The sequence below is a fragment of the Heterocephalus glaber genome, unplaced genomic scaffold (genome assembly GCF_053883595.1).
Source record: "Heterocephalus glaber isolate CG9 unplaced genomic scaffold, H.glaber_assembly_v1.0 deba00000594, whole genome shotgun sequence".
Classification (NCBI taxonomy): Eukaryota; Metazoa; Chordata; class Mammalia; order Rodentia; family Bathyergidae; genus Heterocephalus; species Heterocephalus glaber.
In genome coordinates, this window is record NW_028258151.1 from 1,754,294 (window position 1) to 1,773,614 (window position 19,321).

The 19,321-nt window shown below is 32.2% G+C and overlaps 1 protein-coding gene and 1 pseudogene across 12 annotated transcripts in view; both read right to left on the reverse strand.

Moving 5' to 3' along the window:
• The window catches only part of Fam135a (family with sequence similarity 135 member A), a 101,812-nt gene that overhangs the window by 42,790 nt on the left and 39,701 nt on the right, over positions 1-19,321 (reverse strand). For 5 of the 12 annotated variants that reach the window (XM_004864006.4, XM_004864004.4, XM_087205140.1 and 2 more), the window contains 5 exons: positions 18,267-18,393; positions 17,159-17,312; positions 12,900-12,977; positions 9,773-9,822; positions 3,610-3,765 (listed from right to left, as the gene is read on the reverse strand). In XM_004864006.4, the coding sequence (XP_004864063.1) occupies positions 3,610-3,765; positions 9,773-9,822; positions 12,900-12,977; positions 17,159-17,312; positions 18,267-18,393 (565 nt within the window). Of the gene's footprint in view, positions 1-3,600; positions 3,766-9,772; positions 9,823-12,899; positions 12,978-17,158; positions 17,313-18,266; positions 18,394-19,321 lie in introns of those variants that run through there. The other 7 variants (XM_004864007.4, XM_004864005.4, XM_087205141.1 and 4 more) reach the window with 4 other exon arrangements.
• LOC101709816 (thioredoxin reductase-like selenoprotein T pseudogene) lies at positions 795-1,626 on the reverse strand (annotated as a pseudogene).

The following is a 19,321-nucleotide window of genomic DNA, read 5'->3' on the forward strand; positions in this document are numbered from 1 at the left end:
GGACTACAGGTGTACACCACCACACCTGGCAATATTAATATTGTAAAGAGGTTCAAGTGAACTTATATTTAGTGAGGTGACTTTCATTTATCCTAAAAATGGTAAATGAACTTATTATTTGTGTATGAATCTAAAGTTTGTTCCTTGTGGATATTATCTGTAAATTTAAAAAAAAATTAGGCAATCATTAAATATGATCTTAACAGGTACACTGAACAATATACTGAAACTTTCTCGTTTAACTGACATCTGCTTAGTTTTTTACTTAGTTAAGTATAAAGGTAAAGGCCCAGTTAATTCAACTCAGTAGACTGGTCAAGGCAAGACACTTGACTACACAACAGGATTTAAAAAGCAGTTGGTTTTGTAGTAGTTCTCTGGTATCACACACGCATACACACATACACACAAATTGGTAGAGTACTCTGGATATTGGACCCTCTCCCCATAATCTTATAATGCATTGTTCATAACCAGCAGTATTTTGAAAACCATAATTGAACGTGGCCAAATTAAGAGATGTCTGATAAACTTTATAAAGTATTTGGGAACTTCAGCTGTATTCCCCAAAACATTGACTTTAAACTATAAAAAACCAAGAATTTAAAAAAGCAAAACAGACTTAACAGACATCTTGAGAAAAAAAACAAAGTGTAATTCAATTTCTCCTTTTTAAAATATGACTGAGGAAAAGTTATAAGTAGTAATAATACCTACATTTTTAAAAAGAAACATTAACTAGATGAATGGGGATAGGGGAGTATACAGTATTATTGCACTCCATGAATGTGCAGAATTCCAAAATGTGCCAGCACTGAAAAACTATCTTGCATTGAGGTTTTCCAAGAGGTACAACGAGCCTGCCAAAAAAGAATCTGGTCTGTACTAACAGCTTGCTGTCTTCAGTACAGGCCTTCATAATGTCAGTCACACTGCTCTTGCAAAAATTCCTTAATGTAAAAGTTTCCAGTGCTGATAGGTGGGGCTATGATCGATGATGTGGGATTGAATCCATATGCACATTGAGCTTCATTTCATTGTCAAGAATTTGAACAAGTTGTTGCATGGACGGAAGATGACCAGATTCCAGCTTAGACCACACAGGTACATCATTTAAAGTTATCTCAAATGCACCTGTTGACATACACTGGTTCTCAATCATGTTGCTCAAGAAGAAAACCATCATACATGCAGAGACCTTATTTTCTTGGCCCCACTGCCAGATGCTCGGAGCTTGCATGCCAAAGAAAGCAAAAGGATCCTTGCCAACAATTATTAAGCCTATTAATACTAGTTTGAAGACTGACAGGAAAGATGCTATGTGTCTATAAATTGGTTGTGGGAGGTAATTCTCTCCTTCAATTCGGATGTCTGGGTACCGCTGGCTAATAACCCTCATGTACTCCTCAAACACCCGCCTATAACCTCAGGAAACACAAATCTGGAACTTGAGCAGCAGCCTCGTGGCATACTGCATCTTCAGTCTCTTGCTAGGCACACCGCCCAGATTGGCTGATGCCTCACTCCTGACCACTGCCGACGCCACGATCAGAAGCAGCAGCAAAAGCCTCATCTTAAATGAGACAGCCACTCCGGCCGCCTTCTCTCTGAGAATGCCTGAAAACGTCACATTTTTAAGTGACAGTCACATAAACTGTCAATAAAGGATATGTCTAAATCTAGCGTTTCTTTTCTGTAGAATAAAGATGTCTTGTTCATCAAGAAAGACGGGGAAAAAACAGGAAGAGATCTATTTTTAAATAAATGTAACAAAGAAACAGAATTTATAATAAACAGAAAATTATCCTAAATCAAGGGGAAAAAAGTAATGTTGCAGAAAAATAGAAGATTTGAACAGGAACTTTACAAAAAGGAAATCTATACAGACATTCCTTGGGTCCTGCAACTAGGTCGTTAAATGAATTGGTCACTAAATGAGGAATTGTATATAGTATGTACATTACAATATTCAGAACAAAGAAATGGTCAAAGGAAACTCCAACTTGATGACTTTGCTTTTATTTGCATAAGTCTTACATGCAGTACTGTAATGTATAACATAACAGCATAAAAATATAGTACTGTACAGTCAGGTATAATTAGCAAAAATTATAGTACTGTATAAACAAGATGTACTGTACAAAAAAAGACTCCATAAACAAGATGTAAAGAAATGTACAAAAAACAAAAGACAGATCATAAGTCCGAGTGGCGGGCCATTAGTCTGATCAGCACACCTCGGCGGTAAATCCAAACAGTCGTAGGTCATTAGACGAGGAATATCTGTGTAGTCATCATCTAATGTGGTGCTTGACTACATAGGTTGTTAGGAAAATGCAAGTTAAAACCACAATGATATAGCATTTCACATCCATCAGTTTGGGAAAGTTTAAAAATTCTGCCAATATCAAGAGCTGAAGAGTATGTGGAGCATGAAGAACTTTCACATAATGCTGGTTGGAGTGAAAACAAGTCACTTTGGAAATAGTGTGGAATTAGCTTATAAGATTGAATTTATGCATACCCTAAGATTCAGTAATTTCTTTTACAGGTAATATTTCAGATAAACTGGTATGCCAGGAAATATGCACACAGCAGCTTGGTTTAGAATATCTATAAATTAGAAGTAATCTAAATATGTAGAAACTGTATAGATAAATTATGGGCATCTTTAAATGGAGTACACCACAGCAATGAAAATCAACAATGGACAGCTATCAATAAAAACATCAATTAATTTCACAAATTCTTGAATGAAAAAAGCAACATACAAGAGAATGCATATATAGTATATGATCTAATTTATATAGAATTCAGTAACAGGTAACCTTTTATTTAGTATGCATACATAATGGTAAAACTAAAAGCAAGGAACTCATCATCATAAAAAGGATAATGATTGCTTCTAAGTGCTGCCTCTTAGGATGCTATACACTAAAACTGAACAAAAATTTCTACATAATTCCCGCAGTAGGGCTACAGCAGACATATATATATCTAGTCTACTCTCCCCACTCTGCCAAGTTTATAGTATTATTCCTATATGAGGTGAGGAAAGGAGAGAGAGAGTGGGGAAGAGAAGAAAGAAGAAAAGAGAAGAGTGAGAAACTATCGCAGTTTCATTTAGTTTTCTAGTTACTGATTTCTATTCCTAATGAGGCCTGGCTATAGTTTCTGTTTCCAAGTTCAAGGAGCTATCTTGTATCACCTATTTTCAGGGCCGGGGATTTAGCTCAGTGGATCTGCTGCCTGCCTCGCAAGCGCAAGGACCCGAGTTCAATACCCAGTACCAAAAAAACCACAAAAACAAAAAAAACACCTATTTTCACATTTTATTTATTTTAGATGTTTTTTCTTACTAGCAGGGGTTGTGACTGAGACAGCAGTATTAACATTAAGAGTTAATGAGTAACACAATGATAGCTGTCACTTTTCTGATTTAGCAACATTAGATAAAAATCAGGCTTTTTAATGTATCTGTACCAATTCCCCATGATGAATGCAATCATGTACTGCAAACATGTACTAATAAAAATAATTTTAAAAAGAAATTTCTAAAGATAAATATTTGTCATTAAAATGATCTAACATCATTTTTCTTTAACTTACCCTCAAGGTATGGTGCTCCTGTGCTAACAGTATTCTGAGTTCTTCATGTAGTGTTATAACGTCTAGAAATTGTCCCCATAAAGCCATCAGAAGTGAGCAAAGTTGTGCCAGATTCATATTTATAAGTTCTGCCAGTTCATCAGGGTTTTCTATTTTCTGAAATGACAAAAAAAAACCCTGTTTCCTGAGACTTATTGCAGCATTCTTAAATATTATTATGAATATTAACACAAAGGCAAATTTATGATTTAAAAAAAGAGATGTGTATGTGCATGAACGTCTATAGAGTCAGACCAACTGACCAATGATTTTCTACTTAACTGACAGTTACTGAAACAATTTTCAACAATTTTTTTTTTTTTTTCAGTACTGGGGATCGAACTCAGTACCTTGCACTTGCTAGGCAGACGTGGCACCACTGAGCTACATCCCTAGCCGATTTTCAACAATTTAATCAACATTTAATATACGAGATATTTTGTTACTAAAATAACATCAACTAAAACTAACCTAAAATTAGACATCAGAATTCTAGAGAATGATCAACTTCCAACATCAAAATATTGTATTGGAAATTTAAACATATTGCATAAACTGTTATGGAAGTTATACGTATTTCAAAAAATAAAATATTTGCCTTTAAAGGCCATCTTAACCTTGGGAAACAGCCAGAAGTCACGTGGTACCAGATATGGTGAGTAAAAACACACTGTAATATTTCTACTTAACACAAATTTCTGTAAATGTTTTTAATTGATTCTGCATATCAAGGCAGCCATGAGAGCACAACCAAAGACATTCACAAAAGAGGACTTCCAGGATTGCTTAAGAAAGTGGCAAGAGCAACACAGTATTTTGTGGGGATTAATGGCAATGTCCTTTACTATAAGTTAAAAAAAAAATTTACACACACCATAGTTACTACAATGCACATATGTGTATGTATTTATATATATATAATATATCCAAGTACTTTTTTCTGACTTTTTATTTTTTTGGTTTGAGACGAGGTCTCACTGTGCAGTTCATGGCTGGCCCTACATTCATTATGTAGCCCAGGCTGGCCTTGAACTGGTGGTGATCCTCTTGGCTTAGACTCCCGATTGCTGGTATTATAGGCATGTGCCACAATGCCCAAGGTTGGGCTTGGGTTTTTTTTTTTTTTGCACTGAGAATTGAACTCAGGGCCTCACACTTGCCACGCACTTTGGTGCTGAGCTACATCCAGGCTCTGTATTTATTTCTGTGGTGCTGGGAGTCAAACTCAGGGCATCATGCATGCTAGACAAGAGCTCTATCATTTAGCCACACATCCCCCAGCCCTAAAAAATACACTTCATATATTAATTATTTACATACTTTTCTACTTAAATATTTAACAATATGTATTAAATATTTAAAAATATATTCACAAATGGTATGTATTACATATAATACTGGTACTTTCAGCTTATTTTTTCTTCTTTTTCAAAACTACAACTCAGCAGGCTTTTCTTCCCTCATCTGAATCAAGCTTCCATTTATCCTAACTCAGAGAGAGCACAAAACACAAATTAAGCAATACTGGTAAGAAGTGAAAGGATTGTGATTATGTACTATTCATTTTCGTGACTCCAGTTACTGATACACAGTAGTAACTCAAATATTTACTAAGCTAATAAGTGAATGAATGAAGAATTATAAGCTTTAGTTAAGAAAAAAGCCCTCAAAAATTTGAGGCAAACTCAGAAAAACATTTGCAAATGCCAGAATTCTGCAGTGGAAGCTGAGTCCACAAATGATGAATATGGGGTTTGTTAACATACCATCACTACACAGATGTTTTCGCTTCAGGAAACGATTTTATAAATGAAGCTAACAAGTTTTTCAAGTTTTTCTTGACATAAAGTTTAAAACACAACACAGGGCTGGGGATTTAGCTCAGTGGTACTGTGCCTGCCTTGCAAGTGCAAGGTCCTGAGTTTGATCCCTGGTCCAGGAAAAAAATAAAAATACAACATAAACTGAAACCTGCAGTGTTATTGTTCTAAAGATGGTTTTAATGAAGTTCAGATAAAGACCTGAAGGGGAATTTGACAGTGACTAAATAACACTGTATAATGTAAGACTATACTCGGTACAGTCTACAAAAAAGTACAAATAATCCTCAGTCTTACTCTTACTGTCTTTTCTAAAAGTAAGTTATCTAGGTATCTTGTAATGATTAATTTCATTTCCTAGGGATTGTGGCATCAAGTTTCTGAGAGAAAACTTTACTATTTTCATTATTAGAAAAGCACCCCTTCAAGTATAAATAAATTACTCCTCTGGTTTGCACACATTTCTGAAATGTCAGAATGATAATCAAAATATTTTTAGGTTAACAATGGAATTCAGAATTAAGTTAGACAAGACTGTTTATATGCATAAATGTAGGAATAAGATTTTATGTTTGTGTATATTTGAAATAACATTCCATCTTAAACATACACATTTTTTATAATATTCATTGGTCTTATTTGATTACAAAATATTGCTTAATGTTCTGAAAAAGAGGAAAGCAAAAAAAGAAAATAAGTTCATTTTGGTGTACAGGTTTCAACTTTTTGAGTTATATACATAAAAGCTAAAATCATATGTAAATTTATGCCATTTTCACTGAACAACACAACTGTTTTCCCACATCATCAAACATTTGTTGAATGTACTATTATTAAAGCTGTAAAACTTTTAAAACTAATTAATGCCACATAATTCATTTCACCATTCTACTGGTGCATATTTAGGTTCCTGCTTTCAGAATGTTATAAATCTTCATATGAATCTAATATGACTAATTCTTTGTATAGACTGAGAAGAGATACTCTTTTTGGTTTTGGATACATAATACCAAACCAGTCTTTGAAAAGGACCTACAACATGTGAGAATCTGTATCTCAACAAATCTCAAGAAACACTGTTACTAAAAAAACCCCAAAAACAAACAAAAAAAATCACAGCTAGTATGTAGGTTAAAAATGGTATCAGAATATTCAAACTGTTTTGTTTTTTGTTTTTTTTGGGTACCAGGGATTGAACTCAAGACCTCGAGCTTCTGAGGCAGGCATGGCACCACTGAGCTAAATCCCTAGCCCTAAAGTTTTGTTTTCTTGACAACTGATGACACAATATTTTTCATATATTAGCCTTTTTTTGGGTAACTGGGTGTCTACTCTGTGCTAATATGAAAAATAGTGATTATATATTTTATTGATTTTAAGAGCTCTTTAAATATCTCTTGTCTATTTTATCTTGTTAAAAATTTATCCTAGGTAGCTGGGTGTGGTGGTGCATGCCTGTAATCACAGCACTTGGAAGTGAGGCAGGAGGATTGCCATGAGTTCGAGGCCAGCCTGGGCTACATAGTGAGCTCAAGGACAGCCTGAACTATAGAGCAAGACCCTGTCTCAACAACAACAACAACAACGATGAAAAATTTATCCTAGGATACTTACGTGAAGTTTTATGATGTGCATTTACATTTTAAAATTTAATCATATGTACCTAAACATGTTTATTAGTAACATGAATATATATACATGAGGATATATAAAATGTATATGTATATAATTACAATTTTATTTTTCATGCTATTCTTTTCTGTATTACTAAGAACTTGGGAAATACATCCTTTCAAATGTTATATATAATCATATAAACATGATCAAATACATAGCTTTTTAGTTTTTTAATATATAAATCATATTTTTCTTCAGTTTAGTTTTTTTTCAATTAATATATTATAAAGAGATTTCTGCAAACACACAGTACTTGGGATCACGCATCAATGATATTTCTTGAGTTAGATAATCCATGTCAATGCAAAGACATCCAACTAATTTTTTGTATAGCTACTTCAGAGTTTATAAGAATACAATTCTTTATGTTAATACCTGTGCACATGTATGAGTACTTTTATAAAATAGGTTAAATAAAAACTGTTGTGTTGGATGCAATGTGTACTTAATAAATATTTTAAAAATAAATTTATGAATTGACCTCAAAAACTATTGTACTAATTTATATTTTCACCAACAATATATGTAGAAGTCAATGCCCCTACACCATTTCCTACTACGGAGATCAACAATCACTTTCAGTTTTGGAAATTTCACTGGGAAAAGCAAAAAATCCCCCAAAACTTTATCCAAATCTGCATTTCCCTATTTTTCAGTATTATTTCAGTAGCTTACTTGTTCTGCTAAGAATTCCCTATCTGTACATTACCATTGTGTATCACTTTTGTTATAAGGGTCTTGTTTTAGAAATTGATACATGGGAGCCCTGTATATATTAATCATTTGCCTGTTTTAAATATGGAAATATTATCCTCCAATCTACTGCTTCCTTTCAACTTTGTTTATATTATAAAAAAATTCAACCATCAGTATCTTATTTTGTTCTTGAAGTCTGAAGGAAGAATCTTATATTCCAGGATCTTTTGAGGCAGGAAGTAGAACCACTGAGCTAAATCCCCAGCCCACATCCCAGGATCTTAATGCTTACACTCCCAATTTTTTTGACATTTAACTCTATTCCATTTAAAACTGCTTCTGTAGTATATTATAGAGTGAATTTCATTACTTATAAACGCTGTTCCTGATATCTTATATATTGAGTTATTACACATACTGATGACTATTTTAATGCTATTTAGTTTAACTGACTCATCTTTCTATTCTTTTAAGGTAGAAAAAGATTTATGGCATTTCATTACTGTAGTTTTACATATATTTTAGTATCGGACAAATCCTTCTATATTATTATTATTATTATTGTTATTATTTTGTACTGGGGATCGAACTCGGGTCCTTGCGCTTGCGCAGCAGGCAGCGAAACCACTGAGCTAAATCCCCGGCCCATATTTATATTATTTTTAATGTTTTACTTAGACATCATTACATTTCTTCAAATCACTTATAATTTTAAAATTCCCAAGGGGAATTTCATTGACTCATTAGATAATTAACTCGAGAAAAATTGTTATTTTTCAGTGATTTCTCTTTTTTTTTGAGACAGGGTCTTACTATGCAGTTCAGACTGGCCTTGAACTCACTATGTAGCCCAGGGTGGACTTGAACTAGTCATGATCCTCCTGCCTTAGCCTCCCAAGTGCAGGGATTACAGGCATGTGCCACCATGTCAGGCTCAGTGATTATTTTTCTGCAAGTTCATTTATTCAAATTTCAACAAATTCAAAACTAATTTCTTCATATTAACTGCACATATATTATAAATATTATTTTTAGGTTTACTGTTCCTTTTAGCAATGATTCTAAGAACATTGGTGATTTTTTTTTTCTGAGACAGGGTCTCACTTTGTAGTTCAGGCTGGCTCTGAACTCACTATGTAGCCCAGATTGGCACTGAATTCATGGTGATTTTCCTGCCTCAGCCTCCCGAGTGCTGGGATTACAGGCATGTGCCACCATGCCCAGCCTGGTGATTTTTTTTTTTTAAAGAAAATATTTGAACTGTGAGGAAATCCTCAAAGATAGTACACAAAATTACTTGTATTCTCTGAATATGTACCGTTTTTTGAGAAGGCAAGTACCTTTTTCAAAGGAGCGTGGTCCCCATTAAAACTGATATACAGAAATACACTCTAAGCCAAGTATATTTATTTGATTTAGGTCTCCCTGAATCTTTCTGTTAATTTAGCTGTTCAAGAGTGAACACAGAGTGAACTTAAAATAGTCAAAACATTTAGTTTTGTGGCAAAGAAAAAAAAAAGGAGCAAAGAAAAGAACCAAAAAAAAGAAAGTCTATTCAATTTAGTAGCAAGAAAGAACTGGAAAAATGTTGTGTGACATAAACTCATCTGCTGAAGTAGAAAAAAACTTATTTTCAAAGCACGATCATGTTATAAAAACTATGCAAGTTTAAGTGATGTCTTAAATATTTGCCCAGAAACTGAGTGAACCAACAGAAGAAAATGTGTACTTTTGATCAGTTAATTATTCTTACTAGTTCATTTGTATGCAGAATAATATGCATTTTGAGGAACTAAGCTGTGGTTCTAATAAAGATCAATCAATTTATCTTTACATTTTAAGAAAAGACAAGTATTCTTAGATAAAATACTTAGAATAGGAAACAAACTTCTGAAATAATTTGATAATGTAAATTTTAAAAATCCAAGTACCTTAACTTCTTCACATAGTTCAGTAAGTCGAGCTTCTACATCCATTTCCTCTGAAAGGAGTAAAGAGTAATTAGAGGAAGTATTTCAGTGTTAGGTCTTTAAACTATCATTGAAATTACATGTAAATAAATTCCTTTTAAAAAAGAAGATTTAAAATTACTTGGGCTATACTCAATGAACTAAATTTCAATGTACTAAACCTTCACAAACATGTTAACTACTTAGATAATGGCTTAAATTAATTCAATGTTTTGATCATTAAATAGTATGTTTCAATTCTCACAAGAGGTCTATGCTGTCAAAAAATATGGACTACATAAAGATTGGCACAACTGTCACAGAAAATTCAAATATAATTAGGTTTTACTGTAATTTGTTATTTCCAATAAAGTTAAATATTTTGTGTTATATACATACATGCTATGCTGCTTTTTTGTTCTTTGGTTTTTTTGGTACCGGGGATTGAACTTGGGTCCTTGCGCTTGCGAGGCAGGCAGCGGAACCACTGAGCTAAATCCCCGGCCCTATGTCATGCTCTTTATAAAAACCATTCCTAAAAAGTTAAAGTGCAATTAATCTAAAACATTTAAAATATACAGGGAACATAGGTTATTTAATCAAAACAAATGACAAATCCTTTTCAATAAAAAGCTCCTAATTTAGTTTAACATTAGTTTTCTATATTCTTAAAATGAGGCAAATTTATGTCTACAATAGTGCTTTACTTAATGTATGCTATAATCACCTATAAAGAAATGTATAATTTAAAATTAAAATGGGAACATTTATAAGGGAATCAAAAAATAACAGAATAGAAAAACTTACTATTTTTTACAAGAAAAGAACTAGAGACTGAAATATCACTTTTAGATATATTTAATTTTAACTAGAAGTAAAAGTAAAATGAGGTCTCTTAAAGGAAAGATAACTACATAGTCATGATCACCAAAATTCTGTAATCCTGTGAAAGAAAACAAGTTTAATTGATAATTCTTACACAAAAGTACACATTTTATGACATCCTGAAATTCACTCATTAGCTCCCTAACTTCACAAATCATTTCACTGTCAAATAAATGAATGTCTAATGTCAGCTTTTCCAAAAGTAAAACACAGCAGCAGCAAATGCTGCATTAAACTCTCAATGTCCATCACATTACTCATGATCTTTTCCTGGACAGTAAGCTATATATCTTACCTACAAATTTTTAAAAATGAAAATAAGGTTTTTAAAGTTTTGATGCATTTTTCTAATATTTACATGCAGGAGCCTAGATGCATAAAATGGTGCATTTGTATTATAGCTAGTAAGAGCTACTTCAATGCAAATAACACCTTAAAGGACGTATAAACACAAAACTTAACTTTGAAACATTAAAACTGAAATGATTTCAAAGTCATCTAGGATTTTTAACTGATTTTAAACATTTCACTGTAATTTCATTTTTTCATAATTTCAACACATTATGACATAAATGATAATTTTATAGAAATGTATAAATATGATCATTATTTTATATAAATTCTCTTTTTGGGGAGATTGGCTCTTCTTATCCAAGCTGAAAATCTAGAACATATCCTTCAACATTTTTCAAATATACATATAAGAGTTTTAGAGACAATGTTAAAAAATAGGATTGTATTTCACATATTTTCTGTACTCACAGAAATTGTTACCCTGCTCTGAACCATTTTTAAAAATGGGTACATAATATTCCTTGTGAGTGCATCATAATGTCTTCTTTTGCCCTAATGATGATTACTTCCCCTTCAGTGATTTGTCTTCTAAAATTATACTACAATAAACATGCTGGTACATACCTTCAGATACACTATTTCTATGATACAAATCATCAGAAGTGGGATAACCAGGTCAAAAGGTACATGTATATTTATTTCCCAAATTCATACATCCATTTATCTATTCGATATTTATAATTCTGCTCAGAAAATGTCAAGACAATGCTAGATTTTAAGGATCAAATATAGTTTTGAATCCAGTCTTTTTTTCCACCCAGCCAGATTCTGGGCCTTTCTTCATAGAGCCCATGTTACATTAAGCATCATTCTGTGAAACTATTTAGAATGCTCACATGTAAAGTGATAGGCTGGTAGTACAACAGTTTAAATAAAAACCTTATTTTAACCATTAGAATGTTAAAACATGTCATAAATGAGCAAAATTTCATAAAATGAATTATTTGATTTTACACTAACTTTATATAAAGATATAAAACTATTTTTTCCAACAGAATACCTATAAGTATTCAAACTTCTTTTCTCCTGTCAAAAAAAATCTGTTTTTCTTAACAGGTTTAGTAAAAAGTAATACAACTTAAACACTGAGATTTTAATTTATTTTGTATTGTTCACACTTCTGTCAAATGAGAAATGTTTTAATTTTATTCATATTTTAAATTTCTATGGCTTTTCATAATTTAAAAAAAGTAAATATAATGTTCTGCTCAACACAAAGTAAAAACTGTCCAAATACTTGCAGAAAGTAAATTAAGTACTACTGCTATGCAAGAACAAGTCTAACATATAATATGGAAATACATAAATAAAATAATAAGATCAGAATATTTTCTTTAAAATACATAGTATCTGGATAGTTGTGATTTGATGGTATTTCTTTTTAAATTTATTTTTAGAACAATACACAATAAATGCAAATTGACTAAAAACATAAAACTAAATAGGAAGGATGCTTCTCTTATTTATTTCTGCACTGCATGAAACCAGCTTTGGTTTTTAAACTACATTCATTATTATTAGGCCTACCCAAAGATAAAATTACTTTAAGCAAACAAGGCAGTATCATTCAACCAGCAAATTCTGGTAGTACACATGGTTTTGAAAAAGTTGTCTTTGTAGAAACTCAAAAGACTATGGAAAAAGCCAAAGATGTCTCTATAATTACCATTTCCAGTTTTAAATAAAAATTTCAATATTACAAATTAAGAAATTAACCCAAATTTACTTACAAACCAAATTGATTTTACAATTAATTCTTAAAAGTTGCGGGAATACATATTAACAAATATACATTTATGAAATTTGAAACTAAATCAAAATTTCATACTAATTAAAAGGGATTATTTAATTAACCTATTTGTAAACATACCTACACAGGAGTCTTTCTGGGTTCTTGGCTGTTTTCTTCTGAGAAGGCGCTCATATAGGACCTGTATGTTGGCCTTGGCTAGTTGTAAGGATTGCACACAGCACTAGTTACTATCCTCCTTTTACAACAGAATGTACTAGAATTTTCCAACTTGTTAATAATAGATTTAGTATTGATTTGATAGTGTAATTAGTTAATTAGCTTATCAGAATTATAAATGATGTACATTCTACTTTATATTACTGTAGTTTTTATGTAAGTATATGTGCCATTCAACATTTTATATTCCAATATTATTTTTATGTTTTAATTTCTGGACTCAGAACTTTAGTATTGGCAGGGATCCCAGATATCACCTACATCAGTGGTGGCAAACCTACGGCACGTATGCCACAGCCAGCTATTTGTTATCAATGAAAGCTCTAACAGGTTCCTCGTCACTGACTGGGTCAATTCCCTGTATTTTAGGTGTAAATACTAAGACTTAAGTTGGTTATATGACTTGAAAAAGACCTAGATTCCAGGAGTCCTCATTCTCATTTCCAGTAGAACTCCTTGAATCAAACCAGAGTTTAACATATATCATCAAAAAAATGTACATCATTTATCTAGGAAAAAAGAAAAGGGCAAAAAAGCAGAAGGGGAATTCAAAGTATTATTTTAAAAGAGGGGAGAGAGTTTAGATAAATTTTTAAAGGCATTATTGTTTTAAGAATTTAAATATATGCTTATTTGAAAACTCAAGAAAAATGCTAAATATAGAAAGAAATCTAATACTTTGTCTAATAAAAAATTACATTACATCTGTTAGAACTGGTTAATATAGTGATGGTTAGTTAACAATATATTATAGAAATATGTCCATGTCCACAATTTTATTTTGCTAAGACAAAAATAAACAATATTGATGTTTTTAGAATATGCAACAAATACTTTTACTTTCAATAGTTAATAGCATTTTAAGATGTTCTCCTAGAGAACATTCAAGAGTAAACTAATATTCACAAAAAGAACTGAAAATGTAAGTAGTAAAATTTAAGAAATAGCCAAAATATTACCAATAAATATCTCCTAAAGACAAGTCTTGATTGTAAAAATTCCTAGGTAACTATCAAAAGGCACATGTCAATGCCTATACTTTTCCAAGTAACAATAAAAACTGTATTGTGCTATTTCATCAAATTTTGAGTAGATATATTCATAAGGCACCAATATTTTTATTGTTTCTATAATTTGGTTATCTAAAATTAACATCTGGATTTCTTTAGAATTTTATTTTCTGATGAAATATTTTAAGCAAGTAATTTGGAATTATGTTCATATTCATTTAGTAACTGACTCTTGAAATTAAACACAGGAGTTTTAAAAATTGTAATATTTTCTATATTATACCTATAAGTCCAAAGGTATATAACATAAAAGCCACCCTTACCTGAAGCTAAACAATACTATAAATGAATTATAATGCTGAAGTTAAACATACAGAAATAAAATGCTAACATGTCTAAGCCATTTGAAATAAGGCTTTAATTTTGAGAAATGTTTTTGTTTATTTGACCAATAAACATACTTCCTAATTTTTTTTTTTTTTTTTGGTACTGGGGATTGAACTCGGGACCTTGTGCTTGCTTGTGAGGCAGGTGGCAGAGCCACTGAGCTAAATCCCCAGCCCTTATACTTCCTAATTTTTGAGAAATATTTTTTCCTAAGTTAAGATGTGGTTCATGCATTTTTTTCACTTGGAAATATTAGACATTAAATCTACTTGAATATTATATGCAGATGGACATCTTTACAAAAGCATTCATAGGCCCACACTGTATACTAAAACCAAAGCAGCCTTGTTTTGTTGCTAAGTTTCTCCTGCCCATCCTCTTGCTGAGCTAATATGTGACTACTATTTCTGTGAAGGAGAGGATAGGAGAAGCCAAAGTTCTTTAAAGATAGACCTATCCTTTCCTCAGCACCTTGCTCAGTGCCTGACAGCAGGCACTAAGGAGCCCAAGGGAATCGCACTATGGAGTACTATTCCCAGAACACAAGACACCTTCTCCCTTGACGGTGTCCTCCCTCACCTTTCCTTCCTGACTCACACACTGCATTGATTCTGTTCAATCTCCTTACATTTCACATAGGAACACTTGGTGATTACAGACGCAAAATGATCAAGTGACAGAAGTAATTCCAAGTGTGCACTCTTAAGCACATAATGGGCCCTTGAATTCCATGATAGTATTCTATACTGAAACCAGTAATGTTTTCTTGTAGAAATATTATTACATACAGCTTTTATGTTTCATACTGCTGTTTTTCATAAGTACTACTTTTCAGACACATGATCTTGTCCTCGATTAATATTGTGGTTTAGGGTCGAGGATTTAGCTCAGTGATTCCGCCACCTGCCTCAAAAGTGCAAGGTCCCGAGTTTGATCCCCGGTACAAAAAAAAAATAATACTGTGACTTAATAATTTTGTGGTTTAGCCTTTAAACCTAATCAAATTTTTAAATATAATTTTCCTACAAAAATATTTTCAGTTCCAAATTATCTAATTAAAAAATATATTGAACATGATTTGTTCCTTAGCTATGGATAAGAACCCATGTTAACTCTATTGTATAAATGATTCTTTCATTCTTAAAAGAACATATTAAACAATTTACATTTGAGGCAGTTGTGTCCTGCAGAATTTTCCAAAGGAAAAACAAAGGGATTCTAAGTATGTGAAATAGCAAAGAAAAAAAGAGAATGTTTCAGAGAATAATTAAAAGGTTATTCTTTCACGTAACTGTTTTTTTGTTCTAAGAAAGAATACATGGTTAATAAAATATAAATTCATTTTCCTATTGCTTGTGTATCTGCATACACACTGGGATTACTGAATCAAGGATTCTAAATTGTTAGTTTAGTGATACCTTTATCTAGTCAAGTGAAACGTGGACTCCACTGGCTAAATGGAATGAATCAAATCCATGTATTATGTATCAATTCCCTACAGTGAATTTAATCATTATGTACTGCAAACGTACTAATAAAAGTCAAAGAAAAGAAAAGAAAAAACTAATTAGACCACAAGAGTGGTCCCGGGTAGGCAGAGATATAGCAATGAACTTTTCTTTAGAGCTGAACCGAGGTGGTATACAAATCCTTAAACTTCCTGCAATTTTGGAACCCCAAGCTGACAATTACACAAAGAGCCTAATTAGTTTCAAACTGAAGAACTTTAATAACAGTGACAATTTTGAGAATGCATCAATTTGTTAAAATACTGAGATCTTTGTAAGACAAAGAAATATATAGCAAAATAGACTAAATAAATTTAAAATTTTTTCTGCCTCATTCAAATATACAATGATAATAATTATTCTGAAGAGATAATTCATGTACTTTTTTTGTGTGTGTGAGACAGGGTCTCATTATGTAGTGCAAGCTGGCCTGGAATTCACTATGCAGCCCAGGCTGGGCTCAAACTCATGGTGATCCTCCCGCTCCAGCCTCCTGAATGCTGGGATTATAGGTGTATGTCACTATGCCTGGCTTACATGTACTTTTTCATGAGCTGATATTTGAAAATAAAAGCTTATAAAGCTACCATAAAAAGTCTGAATAAGATTTATTTTTCCAATAATTTATCTTCTGTAAAATAATATATGTTAAAATGTTCTGCAAACTAAAAATGCTATACAAAATCTAAGAAATATGTTTATAATATATATGCAGATATAGTATTCCTCATGGGTTGAAACCACAGCTTGACTTTTAAAAGACTTAAGCAATTTTTAAAATGTTAAAACACTGAATATGTTGTTCCTTGAAGTGATATAAAAGGAGTACAGATCTGAGGTAACTTAAAATCAAATGTACATAAAGTTGTTCCAAGAACCTATAATCTGCTTAGACTGTCAAATATTTGTAAGTATAGATTTAATTTACCTTCCTACTATTCTATAGATAATTATATTTGCTTTCTGATTATATTTTAAGGGGAGTCATATATTGGCTTGTCATTTTAAAAAAAATTCTATCAAAAGACTCATTTCAAATTTACCACCAAAAAGCTATTTCTCAGTATGGTAAGTTTTAAATTGCAAAAAGTGATTATCGAGGTTAAAAAAGAAGAGATTGAGAGAGAAATAAAAGTAAACCCTATAAACATTTTAGTTTTAGTATACAAGAAGTACAGCAAAGCTGGTAACTAGCAATAGAAGATTGAAGAGAATGACGTGAACCATAGGACAGGCCTGGCCACTTTTAACATACCCAGTTCTAGTTTCTGACAAGAGGGAATCTCTTCCGTTACCGTAATGAAGTAGTTGTGCAATCCCTTGAAGGCTAGCAGCAAAATGGCACAAAGGGTATAATGAAAACGGTAGGCATGATGGAGGAAGGAATCAGCAATGATGAAACTGCAGCCCTAAACAAAGAATAGATTGGGAATATGAAGTGTTAGCAACCCCAAATCTAAAAGTATTACACTTGACACTTGGAAAGACTTTAAAACTATCTGAACCTTTGCCCAAAACTTATTTTAAAATATATAAGAGATTTAGCAATATTTACAGGTTTTTATACAAGTATATAAATAAGCTGTGACTTATATAAAGCGATTTAAACCACAGTTTAAATCAGAAACAAGCAGATTGAATGATGATGTGTGGTAACATGAGATTCATATTTGGGCTGCAGCACAGATCCTCTGCTTGTTTAATATAAGCTCCTCTTCCTTTGACAGTAATGTCTAGACCTGTACTTCTCTACGTGGGTCTCAACTCTGGCCACTGTTCTTTTCTTTTTGTTCTTTTGAGACAGGGTCTAGCTATGCAGTTCAGACTGGCCTTGAACTCACTATGTAGCCCAGGCTGACCTTGAACTCACCACGATCCTCCCACCTCAGCCTCCCTCAGCTCCCGAGTAATGAGATTACAGGCATGTGCACCATTCTGCCTGGCCTATTCTTTAAAAGCTCCTTTGAAATGATTTCTTTTTTTTGTACTGGGGATCGAACTTGGGCCCTTGTACTTGGGAGGCAGGCACCGGAACCACTGAGCTAAATACCCAGCCCCGCTTTGAAATGATTTTAACAGTTCTATTACGGGAGCAAGTGGTGACCAAAAGAAGTTTTACAAAGGCACCATCTATCAAAGATCTCTATTCACTAAGTGTTAAATTTTGAAATATCGAGTTAGTTTTCATAATATTAAGTGGAATTACCCATTTTGCTCATATTTAATTATAGCTGTAAGTTGCTAAGCTCAAATAATAAACGAAAGAAACATCATATTCACAGATAAAATAGTTAAGAGCTTTTAAAATAGGAAAAATCAATGTAAGAAAGAAAAGAAGATTTAAAAATATAGTCAGTTCTTACATCTGGTGACAACTGTTTTGTGTAGTTAATACCAAAGACCACACTTTCAAGAGTAGGAATCACAGAATCTCTGTTTTGTGCTGGTGCATTTCTGTTTAACCAAGTAGTCTTCACAGGGCGAGGGAAGCTGGAGGAGTAAGTATTGTGGTTATTAATATCTTAGCAACATTTAATGTAAGTTAGATATTTACAAAACCATATATTACAGAAATAGCAGAACAAGGATTTTGCAAGACTATGAATTCTAAAATACTCTTAATTTTTTCTTTAAATTAATTTTTCCTTTAATAATTTGAGTACTTATAAAACAATGTAACAAATCTTAAAAAAACAAAACAAAACTAAGGCTGAATGTTTGAAACTGTTTCTCTTTGGGGGTTTCAGGAAATCTCAAAATGGTACTAGAACAGGGTTAGTTCCAGAGCAGCTAAATGAGAAATGACAGTCACATTTTAATTTGGAAATACTTATCTGCCAGAACTAGTTATCAAAGTTAAAATGTTAATAATCAAATATAAATACTATTTATAAAAATAAAGACATTATACTTAAAATGTAGAAAAAAACCTGCCTGATATCTCTATTCGTGAAAAATAAGGTAATTCTTTAATCCTCTTCACTAAAGGCTGTGAACTTTATTAAAATAATTTTAAAAGTGCTTCATGGCACCACTCAGTCACATGTTAATTAATTACTTCTGTGAATATTTATATTACAATTAGTATTACATAAATTTTTGAGAATTAAAAAGCATATTCGCTTGAGAATTTGGACTGTTTGAAAGTTTGGTACAAGGGAAAGGACATAAAAGTAACTCGTTTGCCATGAGCATAGAGTCTTAAATATCTTAAAATATCTATATCCCAGCAAAAGAGACAGTCACAAGTCCATGGTGAGTTGCACTTGCTTTAATGTGTTTTTCAGAATTGAGTCACAGAAGTTGCACTTTGAAAAATTCAAATATTAGAAATTGTTAAACAACAGTGAAGAAATCCTAAATCTACTTAAATAATTGCTGCAATGTCTAGAGTTGATGACAGAAATTATTTTAAATA